This window comes from Ochotona curzoniae, unplaced genomic scaffold, assembly GCF_017591425.1.
Source record: "Ochotona curzoniae isolate NIBS_2020 unplaced genomic scaffold, NIBS_Ocur_1.0 contig_4792, whole genome shotgun sequence".
Classification (NCBI taxonomy): Eukaryota; Metazoa; Chordata; class Mammalia; order Lagomorpha; family Ochotonidae; genus Ochotona; species Ochotona curzoniae.
The window spans coordinates 11,445,991-11,459,881 of record NW_024466389.1 but is presented as its reverse complement, the minus strand read 5'-3'; the positions used below and the strand labels follow the sequence as shown (position 1 = coordinate 11,459,881).

General features: G+C 53.6%; 1 protein-coding gene across 1 annotated transcript; it reads right to left on the bottom strand.

Annotated features, from left to right (window-relative positions):
- Positions 1 to 6,220: 6,220 nt before the first annotated feature.
- LOC121161547 (aflatoxin B1 aldehyde reductase member 3-like) lies at positions 6,221 to 11,854 on the bottom strand. Its single transcript, XM_040987996.1, has 7 exons — positions 11,528 to 11,854; positions 9,677 to 9,864; positions 9,388 to 9,492; positions 8,719 to 8,815; positions 8,403 to 8,502; positions 7,861 to 7,990; positions 6,221 to 6,621 (listed from the first exon to the last, which is right to left on the bottom strand). Exons 1-7 carry the CDS (start codon positions 11,742 to 11,744, stop codon positions 6,460 to 6,462), a joined length of 999 nt encoding a protein of 332 aa, XP_040843930.1. The 5' UTR covers positions 11,745 to 11,854; the 3' UTR covers positions 6,221 to 6,459.
- Positions 11,855 to 13,891: the final 2,037 nt, after the last annotated feature.

The following is a 13,891-nucleotide window of genomic DNA, read 5'->3' as shown; positions in this document are numbered from 1 at the left end:
GGGATGTGCCTTGGTGACAATCTTCACTAGGAGGCAACAGACATAGAGTTCAGGCCAACTGATCATACACTGCACTGTGTCCAGTAGAACTCTGAAGACTCACAATAGACTGCCCATTGCAGCTTGGCACTCAGCTCTGGGACCTGGGGCTGTACCAACTGCTTAGGGTTCCATTGATCTAATTTTTATTTGTTTACTTGTTCTTCTATTGTCTTATCTAAGAAACCATCACCTGGTTCAGGTATGGGGCTTAGGTGAAAAAGAGCCCTCAGCAGCATGACGCCTGGGGGTACCTGAGCCAGGTCGGATCCAATGCTTGGGACTATGGCCATGGCCACCGCTGCCATGCAGTGAATGAGTCCATGGCTTTGGGCAGCCAGCACACCAAGTGGCACCAGGCTCTGCCAGCTGGCTGCCCAGCGGAGATCTCTAGGGCTTGGGGGGTATGTAATTGCTTGCTAGACGCATTCATGGATAAGGCCAACGTGCCTGTAGGTGAGGAATGAATCCTGTGTGACTCCCAACGACAGGGTCACTGAACTTGAGACCTGGTGATAGGAGGGGAGAGTCCATAAGGTCTGTTTTGGTCAGACTGATTCACCAGCCCATGTGAAAGCTGTAAGATGGGCTGTTAGAGCAGAACAATACTAATTGCCGCATGCCAGCCCACATAAAAGCTATGACTGGGCGCCTGTCTGGCAGTGTTAGATCCCAGTACCTGACTAAGTATCAGAACAGGGGATGGGTACATTAGGTAGGATCATGACACTAACTACATGCAAGAGAACCAGGTCTGGTGGTAAATTCAGCGGAGGATAAGAGGGCCCAACCATATGAAAGCACAAGTTCTGCTGGTTAAAAATGGGGTGGTGATAGGCTGAGCTAAGAGTGGCCATGGAACTACCTAACATTCATGAGTGCTGTGGCTGGAAACAGGCTGCGCAGGTCCAGGCTGCAGCACCTGCACATGCATCCTATAAAAGGATGTGAGGCAGGCTGGGCTGCACATCCTCCAGCTCATACAAAGGCCAAGACAGAGTGACAGGCTTTGCCAGGCAAGGGTCTAGCACCTGCTGGAGCATGTGAGAACTGGGTCAGCGAGTGGGACAAGTGAGGGAATCTGGGAAAATCCCCTACTGGGATCACAGTTCCCGCTGGTAAGCATGTGTTCCACACCTGGGTGTTGGGCAGCCTGAACAGGGAAACTCCAGCTGATGGCTTATGTGTGGTTTGGTTTTGGAGGGGGGCGACCAGGCAGGGCCAAAACAACCTTACCTCACCAGCAAGAGCAGAAACCAGGCTGAAGTACAGATCAAGCTCAGCTAGGTTGTCATACCTACCAGTTTGCATGAGCCTGGGATGAGATCAGACGGAGCAGGGCCAGGTTCCAGCACCTGCAAGCTGTGATGGGACTTGGGGTAGGCTGGGTCAGGTAAGGCCACAGCATCTAAGGCAAAGGTCATGACAGGTGAGGGGCAATGCCAAACTGGGTCAGAGCCACCACTGCCGTGTGCAAGATTTATAGCTGGTAACAGACCTGGTTGGGGAATTTAGGGGATGCCCTGGCTGGGTTGTGGTTCCCATTGGTAAGCATGGGGCTGGAATGGGAGCAGCGCACTGGTCTGGACATGGCTGCAGGGTACCATAGCACAAGTGTGGACTGCAGCTGAATACGCTGGACTGGGCTAGACCCCAGCATTCACTGGTGTTCGTGAGTACCAGGATATGTGTAGGATGGGCTAAGCTAGGTTTTTGCCCGAGCTGAGCCTGGTATGAGTTGTGTCTGCGTGTGGACCAGGCTAGACTGGGCTGCAACAACCAACACAATAACAATCAGAATGGATTGAAGGCCAGTCAGGCCTGTTTCTGCTAGGTTAGAAGGTGGACTGAGTAGAGCTGACCCAGGGATCTACCTATGTACTTGAGATCTGGATTTGAGAAAGGTTCTGGTGGAGGAGCCTGGGAAACTGCTCTGTCAGGACACAGTTCATGCAGGTGAGCACTAGAACCACGATAAGGGAACAACCCAGTGCAGATCAGGGAAACAGTACCCACCAGCACACATATGGCACAGGTTCGGGGTGAACCAGGCAGGGCCAGTTCACATCACCCACTAGTGTATCCAAGCACCAGATTGGAGTGTGGGTCAGGCATGGTTGGGGTGCAACGCACACCAGTACACGTGAGGGCATGGACTGGGTGCCGGCTGGGCAGGGATAGGCTGTAGTACCCAACAACCTTAGCTGGAATTGTGGATGGGCTGGGCAGGGTCAGGCTACAGCACCCACTGGCAAAAGCTGAGGTGAGGTAAATGTCATGCCAAAGCAGGCCACGATGCCCAATCACAACCAAGACCAGGGGTTGAGGGTGTAAACCTGGTAGGAGGATGTGCAGGGCTCCCCTGCTGGATCACCACTCCCATTGGAGAACGTGAGTTGGGATGGGGGCAGACCAGACCCAGCAGAGCTACAACACCTGTTGGCCTCATGTGAGCTAGACCAGGGAAAAGACAGGATAGGTTGACTGTTCCTACTGCTGCAAGTATAAGTCAAGTATAAGTCAGAGTGGGTGTTGGTTGGTAGGCTCTGCTGCAGCATCAGCTGGCAGATGCTAGCACGGGGGATGGGGAGGGTGCACTGATTCTGTCATGCCAAACTTCAGAAATACCTGGAGAGAGCATGATCTGAGAGTGGTAGTGGGACAAGCTAGGGAAACAGTGGGCTCGTCCCTCCTGGGTTGGCACTCCATCCAGTGAGCATGAGAACCAGGACTGGGTCAGCCATAGCTAGACAGAGAATGGCACCTGTCAGCAGGTATGTGGGCTGGCTAGTGGAGCTGGTTGGGTTGAACTAGGCTTCAAAGCCCATTGACATGTATGTGAACTGAATGGGATGTGGGACAGATTGGACCAGTCTACTGTACATTCTGGCAAGCACGGGAAACAGGGCAGGGGTTGGGCCTGATGGGGGTTATTGTGGGTCGCCCCAACTCGGCTGCAGTTCCCACTGGTTTACATGAACAAGTGTGTGGTGGGCCTGATTGGGATGGACTCCAACACCCATTGGTTTGTGTAGAAGACAGGGCTGGAGGCAGAACTGACCCAACAATGGCAACTACCAGCATAAGCTGGTAGGGATGATAGACTGTGCTGGACCTTGTACTGGCAAGCAGAACCCAAGTGTCTGGTCTGGGATCATGTCACATGGAGTTTCTTCCGGGAATCCCCCTAGTTAAACTGGTGGACTCAGAACCCCAGCCATGAAGAGAATTGCAGATTCCATGGTCTGACCATGGAGTGCATGTGTCACAGCTGAGCCACCTTAATGGCTCAGACAGAGAAATAGACAGCGTATCCAGGTGCACATGGAGAATATGGCAGTACATTGGACCTTGTAGAGGACACCTGGTACCACAACAGAGGACAGAACAAATTGATCATCTACCCCAGACACATGTTGGCAGTGAAAATCTGGGCAAGTGGAGACACTAAGGTGGACTATGTCAGCCAGTGGATGCTGGAGAGATTTCATTGTGCTTGGAATGATGAGATTGGCAGCAATTCACAACAGTTGGACTATCAAACCACTTGAGCAGTACCCTTGGAGCATGCCTCACATCGGGGACCCTGGGATGGTGGGAGGGTGGGTGTGGCTTCTCCCTTTGTCCCTCCCCTTCCCCCAGATACAGCAAGGATAAAAGAGAATGTGGGAACAATGGTCTTACTCGCTTTCCTGTAGCCTTTGACCCTTTGAGCCATAATCAACAATGTAAAGATTATCAAAATTTAAGAATGAAAATACCCAATATTAATCTAACAAAAAAATGGAACAGATCAGAGACAGACTGGCAGTGCAATGGGATGGTGGCATTGTAGGCAGCAGCTTCCGACCTGCTCTAACACAACAGCAGCCCCCATTTGCCGATTTAAAGTCTATCAGAAAAGGGTTTTAGGGTGTGCAGAGCTGTGCAGCCACCACCATCCATTTGAGAGCATCCTTATCACCCCTGAGAGAACCCTGCACTGGGTAACAGCCAGGCTCTGTTTCCTGCACAGCCCTTGCCTGTCTGCTCAACCATTAATTGACCATCTGTGTGCCATGGGCTTGCTTTGCAGACAATTCATAGAAATGGAATCCTACAGTCTGAAAGACTCGACTCATCCACTTGGGGTTCCTTGAGTCTCCTGCACACTGCAGATGTCCCATCCTGCATCCTCCTGTGGCTGCAGAGTGTCATCATGTGTGACTCTGTGCTCCACGTGGCTTATCTATTGCTCACTTGGTTGACACTGGGGGCTGTTCCCACTTTCTAGTTATCATGAGTGATGCTGCTCTGAAGATCCATGGACAAGCTTTGGTGAGGACACAGGCTTCATTTCTCTGACCGAAGTACATGCTTTGCCTGGCTGGGTCCATGATTGAATGTGGAATTTGGGGGGCTGCCAGCCTGCTTTCCATGTGACTCTTCCAGTTCCCTTTCAATTAGCAGATGGTAAGGGTTACAGTTCTACAATCCTCAACCACTGTTTCCTCTCCACAGTCATCCTAAGAATTGTGGTTTGCTTGGAGTTTTCCTGCTGAGTCACTGTGATTTAGTGATTTCCCTCTGAGCAGTGCTGTGGAGTGATTTCCTGTACTCTTTGTCATTTGTGTATGTTCTTGGAGAAAGGGCTATTCCTGTCCTCTGCCCAGTCCTTTGTTCAGTTGTGTGCACATTTTATCAAGTGACAAGAGCCCCTACCATAACCTAGACATATGCTCCTTGGCTGATGATGTTGTTGGCAAATATTTTCTCCCATCCTGTCCTGATGGTTGTACATGTCAACTTTTCATTGCTTGCCCTACATCAACTGGGAGAAACTAATCATGGTTGGGAAAATTCATCTCGGCTCATGTTTTCACAAGTTGGTTGTCCAAAGTCAAGAAGCTCAAATACCACTTGTCCATGGAGAGTGAACGAGGGTCCCTTGTCAGCCCAGGAAGCAAAGGGATTAGCTGGGCGTAACTCTGTGTATATATCCAAGCCTCTAAGAGAACTAACTGCCCCATGGGGACTCACCAAAAGAGAGGGCATGTTCCCACTAGATCTGCCACACCAGTATCACAATTGAATGAACCCCCAATTAAAAATAGAAACAAGAGACATAGAAAGAACTCTTCCATCCATTGGTTCAATCTCCCTTTAGCTTCAAAGCCCAGAGCTAAACTGATATGAAGCCAGGAGCTTTTTCTGCATTTTCCACATGGATGCGTGATGCTAAGGACTTGATCCATCCTTTACTGCTGCTTTCCCAGGCCATAGCAGGGGGCTGATTCAGACGTGGAGCACCGAGGGTACAAACAGGCACCCATATCAGATACTAGGGCCACGGGTGGAGGTCCAGCCCACCATGTAACAGCGCAGGTTCCAAGCGGCCAATTATCATCGCTACAACACTACCCTCAATCACTTAACTGTTAATATAACTTTAGGTCTAACTCTTTGCTTATTGTCCAGTTTATTAGTTTACTTTCCTTGACATCACGTGACTTACCTCAGAAATCCCTGCCTAGCTCAAAGTTGTGAAGATTTACTCCTGGGTTTTCCCCTAAGAGTTTTAGGAAATAGCCTTGACACTTGGGGTTCTTCCATGTGCAGTTGATCTGGGGTATTGGTGTGAGCCAGGTGTGCAAGCTCAGACATCTGCCTGAGGACACTGGTCATCCCAGAACCCCAGGCTGAGGACGATTCCCTCCCCACTTCTCTCAAACCCACTCGCAGTCCCCGGGCACGGGCATTTCAGAACTCACAGCTCTAGTTCTCTGACTCGTGTCTATTCTGCAGGCATTCCACACTGTCTCCTGCTGTAGCTCTGCAGTCAGTCTCAAGTCAGGAAAGATGAGTCCTCCCACTTGTTTTTCTCAGTGTGATTTTGGCTCTGGGACCCATTCTTGCTGTTGATGCTCATGGTAGCACCAGTTGCAAGTGTCACCTACCCAAGCCCTGAAGGGGGTCCCAGGGGAGAGCGTCCTGCTGCAGGGCGTCCCTTTTCTCACTCAGGGAGATGGAGAGCCCCTTGGCCAAAGAACACAGCCAGGATTGGGGACCTGGTCTAAGAGAGATTCTAGTGGTACCTTTCCCCAAAATCTGCCCTTGAAGACCCAGGCTTTGCTCAGCCCCGCTCTCAGCAGCAGCCCAGGACAGGAGGAAACAAGCTGCAAGCAGCAGAGCAGACACATTGGTGGGCTCACCCGAGCCTAGCCTGCAGCTAGGGCAGGGCAGCTTTATTCCACAGGACGTGCTGTGTGGGGCTCGGCCTCAGCCTCCCAAGTGAAGACACAAGGCAGGGGAGGAAAAGGCAGGGACCAGAAGTCTTCAGAGACCACAGCCAGTCAGCGGAAGACAGGGGGGGTCAGGGGAGAGAACAAGGGGTTGACACGTGGACCTTTAACACCCAGTGCAGCCTTTAACACTCAGGGCCTAGAAGTAGTAGTTGGCAGCTTTAGGGACAGCAAGTTTCCAGGCTTCTTCAAAGGCCTCCACGACTTCTGACTTCAGGGGCCCCTCCTTCACGGCCGCCAGGTTCGTCTCCAGCTGCTGCAGGCTGGACATGCCCAGGATGACCGCGTCCCCGTGGGTGCCCTGCAGGGAACAGCACACATCAGTTCACACAGCACAGGGGCTGCAGTCACACTCAGTGCCCAGCCCTGCTTCCCACCCAGCTCTTGGTTCCTGGGCCAGAGAGGACCCCAGGGGCCTGGGCAGCTCTGGCTTTGTCACTCCTTGTCCCTGAAGCCACCTGCTCACCCACACAGACCTACATCCAGAGCCCAATCCTGCCACCCAGCAGCTGAGCAAACGTGGCTTAGCTAGTTACCCTCTCTGAGCCTGCGTGTCCTCCACTCTCAGTGTGGTCAAGGGAGTGAGAGATCACACACAGCCCTCAGCGTGCCCTAGTGAGCCTTGATGACACATGAGGGGGAATCACAGAGGTCATGGACACAGGAAGCAGAAGCTGAGGTTGTTAGGGTGATGAGATTTGGAAACGCTTTCAACATATTTCATAATACACATTGTCCATGAACTGCTTGTGGACTCTTGGCATGTGTGGAACTCAGATTTTATCTAAAGATGTATTTATTCATTTGAAAGTCAGAGTTAGCGCCATAGAGACAGAGAGCATTTTCACCTGCTGGTTCATTAGCCCACAGGCAGACACTGATGGCTCACCGAACACAGAGGTAGAGCCTGCCACTGCCTCCCGGTCTCCATGTGGGTGCAGGCGCACATGAACTGGACCATCTTCAATTCCCCAGAAGCGTCAGCAGGGAGCATGCTCAGAAGTCGAGCAGCCAAGACTCAGACTGCTGATCATGGGAGAGGCTCTAATTACAGTCCTTGGCTCAGCCCCCTGAGCCCCAATGATGGCTCCTCAAAATCTTTGTTCATATTTCTATACTATTTTCAATCAACTTGAAAGGCACAGCAACTGAAACTCAATCAGACCTTCCATCAAAAAGGGATCTCTGAGAATCGAATAAATGTAATTTTAACTATGTTCTTCTTTGAGCAGAAGACAGGAAGAACCTCGCACAGGGCTGACTCAGAGACAGAGACCAGCTCCCAGGACAGGAGAGACTGATATGATTCCAGCTACTATGATGCTAGCATTGCAATAGCCCTAATAGCCATGTGCACTTGCCATTCCACATCAGCATCATGGAACAGCAGGTGCATAAAGACACAGTCACAGTCAACTTTATGTTTGTGAACCTGTCTCCAGAACTCAGCACAAGCATGTGACAAAAGAAGCTTCTGGAGAAGACAAAATCTGACCCCCTCAATTTAGTCAGAAGCCACTTGTCAGGACCGTGGGGTTACCTTCAGCTGGGAGTGGTGGTATATCCAGCGAATGGCAGCTGAGGTCAAGCTGGGGGCGCTGGATCCATACGCAGCCTGCAGGGCCTTCTGCACCAGGGCGATGCCCTTGAAGTGTTCCTCCTTCCAGTAGCTGGACAAAGGGGAAAAGTGGCACAGGGTCACAGTATATCAGCAGCTGACCCACTACACACATGCTGCATGGAGGGCCCTCCCCAGGCTGCTGGCTCCCTCCCCAGGGGATCCGATGACATCTCTGGTCCTGAGAGCCATGTACCTGCCCTCATGTGACTGAGTGCAGCGAAGGGAGCTGAGACAGGGCAGAGCCCAGGCCTCCTGAGCACCTTGAGGCTCAGTTCTTCCCACCAGGAGGTGACTGCTCAGGACAGATCTAGGACCTGAAAGGCCACATGGAACTGGGATGTCATACTTCACAGGAGCCCCAGGAGGACAGAAACCCCATGCAGGTGTTGAGTTGGTACAGGCAGGAAGGACCTGCCCCCAGAAAGCAACAGACATCCCCTCTGCCAGACAGCAGAACTCACATGTTCTTGAGGACTTCGGCCCAAGGATCTGTAAAGTAGCGACCCTCAGTCTTTTTTTCATCCTTGTCCTCAAACTTGAACTTGCCAGTCAGCAGCCCACCTGCAAGAAGGCCACCATAACATCCCTGGCCAGAGACCTTACAAGGTGCTACTAGATCTCTCAAGTTGGGAGACCCCAGGAGGGTGGAAGTCCCACTTTTCGCAGAGCACTGGCTTCCCACATCCAGGTTGAGCATCCCTTGGGCACTGGTAGTGGCAGAGAAGGGACCAGGCCTGCCCTCTCACCCAGGGGACCTATGCCCAGGGCATCACATACCGGCCAAAGGGCTGTAGGCATAGAACCTCAATCCAAAGTGCCTGAGACAGGGGAACAGCTCCTTCTCTCCCATCCGGGCTATGGCGCTATATGTGCCCTGTGGGGACAGATGCCAGCTGCATGGGTATCTCCAAGTACTAGTCAATGAGGATTACCCCATCCATGCCACAGTGATGAGTATCCTTGGGCCGGGTGTTCCACTAATTCCCAAGAAGGACTGGGAACCAGAGGGAAAAGACCCTCCCACTCCAGGTGTTTAGAGCAAGGTGCAAGAAGCAGGATCTTCAAGGAAAGAGGCCGTCAGTGTGCCCAGGGAGCTGTGCCCAGTGCCCAGCATGCAATCCCAGAGGGACACATCCTGGTTCATGGGGGAGGAGGTGAAGGAGAGCCTGTGCACTGGGCTCCTGGGAACCACAGGGAAAGGCTTCCTGGGGAACTGCCACCTGGGGGAGCCCTAAACACTTCTCCCAGGGACTCAGCTCTGCCCCAGGCTGACAGGCAAAGCCAGGCAGGAGGGAGGGGCCAGTGCACAGCCAGCACAGAGGAAGGAGCTGCCTGAGTCAGGCTGAAGAGCTGGGATAATTCCCAGTCCTCACCCACTAGCGAACCAAAAGCTCTGAAACAGCACAGGGCCCATTTTAAGCAGAACTGTGGAGTGCTTGCCCTCACCTGGTACACGGTGGGCTGGATCCAGCCATTCTTCTTGCACAGGGTGCAGATCTCAGCTACCTCCCAGGAGGAGTAGTTGGACACACCCAGCTCCACGAACTTGCCCTGTGGGGAGAAGCTGTGCTAAGAACCCAGTATAGGACAGGAAGCCAGCAAGAGCAGCATGAGGGGAGCGGTTATGGTGTGCGTAGATGTGCAGTAAGTCCCACTCAGGGACTGCCCTGATATACTCGCTACTGTCAGGATGAAGAGGGCCATGCTCTGTCCCTCGGGGCTATGCTGCCCTCACCTCCTTGTGCAGCTCATGGCAGGCACGCAGCGTCTCTTCTATGGGGGTGTTGTGGTCAGGCATGTGCAGGTAGAAGATGTCCACCCGTGGACACTGCAGCCGCTTCAGTGAAGTTTCCAGCTGATACCGCACACTCTCAGGCTTCAGTGTCTGCCCATTATATGGCAGCGCCTTGGTGGCAATTTTCACTAGGAGGTAACAGACATGGAGGTCAGAGTAAACCATCATACACTGTCCTAAACCCATGCAACAGTGGAGAGACACAGCTGACTGCTCATCCCAGCTCTGCCCTGACAGCTCTGGCACCTGGAGAAGGTTCCCAGGCCTCTCTGAACCTCATTCCTCCCACCTGCACCATGGCTGGGGAACAGGCTGCACCTGTCACAAGGTGCTGAGTGATGAGCACCTGCTGAGAGTTTAGGAAGCAGGGCAGGGTACAAGGTGCTCTGGGAGCCTGGGCCACAGGGGGACAAGGCCATATGAGAGCTTAGGAACTTCCTTGGAGTCTGAATCCCAAAGACCACAGGGAAGGCAGAGGCTGCTGCCAGGGGAGTGCAGGAAGTTCGCTCCTCCAGGCAGATGCCAGGGGCAGGAGCACTGGGCATGGGGACCTCTGACCTGGAAGAGATGAGGTTTGGTGACACTCACTGGGGACATTTCCCATCCTCCATCATCCTCCACCCTTTCTGGATCTAACCAAGACGACTGTGACTCAGTGACCCAGCCTCAAGGAGGGAGCAGAAGGATTTGATCAGGACACCAGCAACTTCAGGAAAAGAATCAGCATCAACAATAGGGGCCAGATGTGAGTTGTCCTGGGAGGCAGGCAGGGTGTGTAGAGGGAGGGTCCCCTGAGATGCAGGTGCCTTAGAGCAGTGGGATCAGGGCTAAGACTCCACCTGGCCATGCCTCCTCAGGGAAGGAGGTTAAGGTCCCAACACACAATACTGACATTGCTGACACTGCTGAGTTCTCACTGCACCTGCCATTCCGGGCTAAAGCCACTCCCAGGGCTTATCATAACCAAATGGGGCGTTTCCACTTGCCCTTGCCCTTACGAGTCCCCTGTGTCACTTGCCACCTGGAACACAGCTCCCCCCACATATCCTCTCATCCTGCTGGGCCATTGATATTACCAGTCCTTCACCCATGAACCCTAAGTCTCACATGGTCTCCCCGGCCATGCCAGTCTCAAGCCGTCACCACCTTCTACCCCCTGGGAGGACAGTGCTCCCTCTCTGACCAGCCTTCTTCATCCCTCCTGGGATGGGATCCCTGCTGGGCATGCTCAGTGCTGAGCTGGAGGAGGGGGTTGCATCCTGTATCCTGAGACAGAAGCTGGCATGAGAGACACCCAAAACTGGTCCCTCCCTTCGTGCTGTAAATGGGCCACCATGGCTGCTAGGTGCTCATGCCACTGCCAACTGTACAGGGCACCTGGAGCAAAGCCATGGTCTGTAGAGAGGGCAGCCTGGGGGAGGAGGAAGCAGATCTGTACTATGTTGCAGGTCTGTTAGGAGCTGTGCCAACGCTTACCAGCTGTGAAGGGCCCAGCAGTCCTGGCCATTAGGGCAACCTACAGTGTCTGGAGTAAGGGGAAGCCCTGTGCCAGGACCCTGCATGATCAGTATCCGGAGCTGGCTTGGGGATTGCAAGCTAGACTAGAGCGATGAATCCTGGGCAACCTTTCCGGAGAGGAAGAAAAGGGAAGAGAAGCAGTAGGTACCATCTCAGAGCTGCAGATGGTTCTGGAGTGGTCTGTGCAGACAGTGGCAGGTGCAGGGCTGGGTTGGATCCTGCGGGGCAGAATCAGCAGTGCATGGAGCAAGAGACTTCAGGGGCCACAGTTACCTTTGCAGTCGCTGCGGCCCAGCCCGAGTCCCAAGCCGCCCAGGATGGTCTCCGACTGGCCATCAGCATAGTAGAAAGCCGTGTCGATCTCATTGTAGCCCTGATCCAGGAAGGCGCGCATGGACGCGGCACTAGAGGCTTGGTCCATGCGGCGCCCAAACTCCATGGCGCCCAGCACCGTGTTCACGGCCCGGCGTTGTGGCATCGGACAGGACATGGTGGCGGCGGCAGCGACCGAGGACTCAGAAAAGGAGTGAGCGAATTAGAGGCTTCGCAGAAGCAACCCAAAGTGAAAGCCGCTGCGTCCTTTTAAGGATCCCACAGGACGCCTGAGGTCCGGCCCTCAACATGGGGGCGGTACCGGGGGCGGAGCAGGACTAGTTGATACCGGGCCTGGGCGGGGAAAGGGTGTGGAGCTGGCGATTGGCGGAGCTTGAGGACTTGGGCGTGATGAGGAAATGGAGTTGTGGCCAGGGATACTACATCATGAGCCAAGGGAAGCAGAGACAGGACCATGTAGGCAGAAGGGCGTTAGGGAGGGTCTGAAGGGTTCTAGAAAGCGGAGGGGCGAAGAGACATGGGCCGGGCACCGTGGCTATCAGCCAGATCGGGGGACAGGGATGATCCATGGCGAGAGGAGGAAGGGAATGCTGAGGGGGTGTTGCGAAAGGTGGGGAAGCAGCCACCCTTGCACCCACCACAGCGCCAATGTCGTTTGAATTGGCTCCGCGGCCGCGGCTTCCACGGATGACCCATGTTTAGGCCATACGTTCCAGGACTGAGCTGGGTGTCTCTGTCAGTATCAACCCATGGTCAGTCTTTCTTGCCACAACTCCCCACCTCTTCCACTTCTGCTTGAACTCTGCCAGACCCTGTTGCCCTCAAAACACCCATCCACCCTGAGTCCATGCAGGACAGGGTGACCTTGAATGTGTCATGTTTACATCACTCAGCCTCAGCTGAGTTCCTATTGCAGGGACGGCCTCACTGCTCCAAGGAAGAAGTGAGAACCTCGTGTTGCCCACCCAAGGGACAACACCTTTCTTCTGTTCTTGAACACCCACTCCTTGGTTTGCCTGGCTGAGCCACAGGGACACAGAGCTCCCATCTGCTGGTGCTCTCTGCAAAGGGCCTCAACCCACAGGGCTTAGGCAGGCCAAGCCAGAGGCCAGGAGCTCCAGGTTGTTCTGCCACGTGGGTGGCAAGCACTGAAACCCTTGGGCCATCTTCTGCTACTTTCCCTGATGCATTACCAGGGAGCTGCATCATGAAAGCGCGCGGTGATCCAAAGCCTGTTACTCACACAGGAGATTCAGGCATTGCAAGCTGTAACTCAGCCACCTGTGCCACACTGTTCTCCACAGTAAGAAAACGATTGTATTTCTTTCAATGACATATGACATATGTATTTGAAAAACAGAGTCAGGCCCGGTGAGGTGGCGCAAGTGGTTAAAGGTCCTCGCCTTGCACGCCCGGGATCCCATATCGGCGCCGGTTCTAATCCCGGCAGCCCCGCTTCCCTTCCAGCTCCCTGCCTGTGGCCCGGGGAAGCAGTCGAGGACGGCCCAAAGCTTTGGGAACCTGCACCCGCGTGGGAGACCCAGAAGAGGCTCCTGGCTTCGGATTGGCATAGTATCGGCCCTTTGCGCTCACTTGGGGAGTGAATCATCGGACGGAAGATCTTCCTCTCTGTCTCTCCTCTCTGTATATCCGCCTTTCCAATAAAAAAAAATAATAAAAACAAATCTTTAAATAAAGAAAAACAGAGTCAGAGATGGACACAGAAGTGTCAGCTACTGAGTCAAGTCCCTAGTGACATCAAACACAGCCAGGAGCCAGGAACTCGATCTCGGTCTCCCACAGGGGTGGCAGGGACCCAAGGACTTTCCACGTTCTGTTGCTTTCCCAGACATAGGAACACAGAGCTGGGTGGGAAGTGGAGCCTCCGGGACTTGAACCCGTGCAACAGGTTACCCACAGTGCCATAATTCAGGCTCATGAACAAATTTTGTAAGTAAGGCAAAGTGGAAGAATTCTTTGAAAACCACACACTCCAGAGGCGACAGGAGAAAGTGCTTAGTCTGGTGGCTGATGTCTGCCTTCCTAGGGAGAAGTCTGGGTTCTAGGCGCGGGTCACTGTCTGCTCCTGCCCAGCACACACCTGGAGAGGCAGCAGTAACGGCCCAGCAGCTCCTGCCGCACATGCTGGACACCTCCGTGATGACCCAGGTGTGGCGATGGTCCTGAGCCAGCCCTGGTCATTGGAGTGATTTGAAGAGTGAACTAGCAGGTGGGAGCTCTCTCTCTCTTCATGTCACTCTCTCTTGTTCTTGCTTGCTCTCCCTTCCTCCCTGTCTCTCTACA

What these genes read in the sequence shown, in the direction of transcription:
- LOC121161547 (XM_040987996.1), bottom strand. Translation starts at nt 11,744, where the DNA reads ATGTCCTGTCCGATGCCACAACGCCGGGCCGTGAACACGGTGCTGGGC. An exon ending in GCCATGAGCTGCACAAGGAG is followed by an intron (nt 9,493 to 9,676) that starts GTGAGGGCAGCA and finishes TTCTCCCCACAG; the next exon opens with GGCAAGTTCGTGGAGCTGGG. An exon ending in TGCCTACAGCCCTTTGGCCG is followed by an intron (nt 8,503 to 8,718) that starts GTATGTGATGCC and finishes GCCTTCTTGCAG; the next exon opens with GTGGGCTGCTGACTGGCAAG.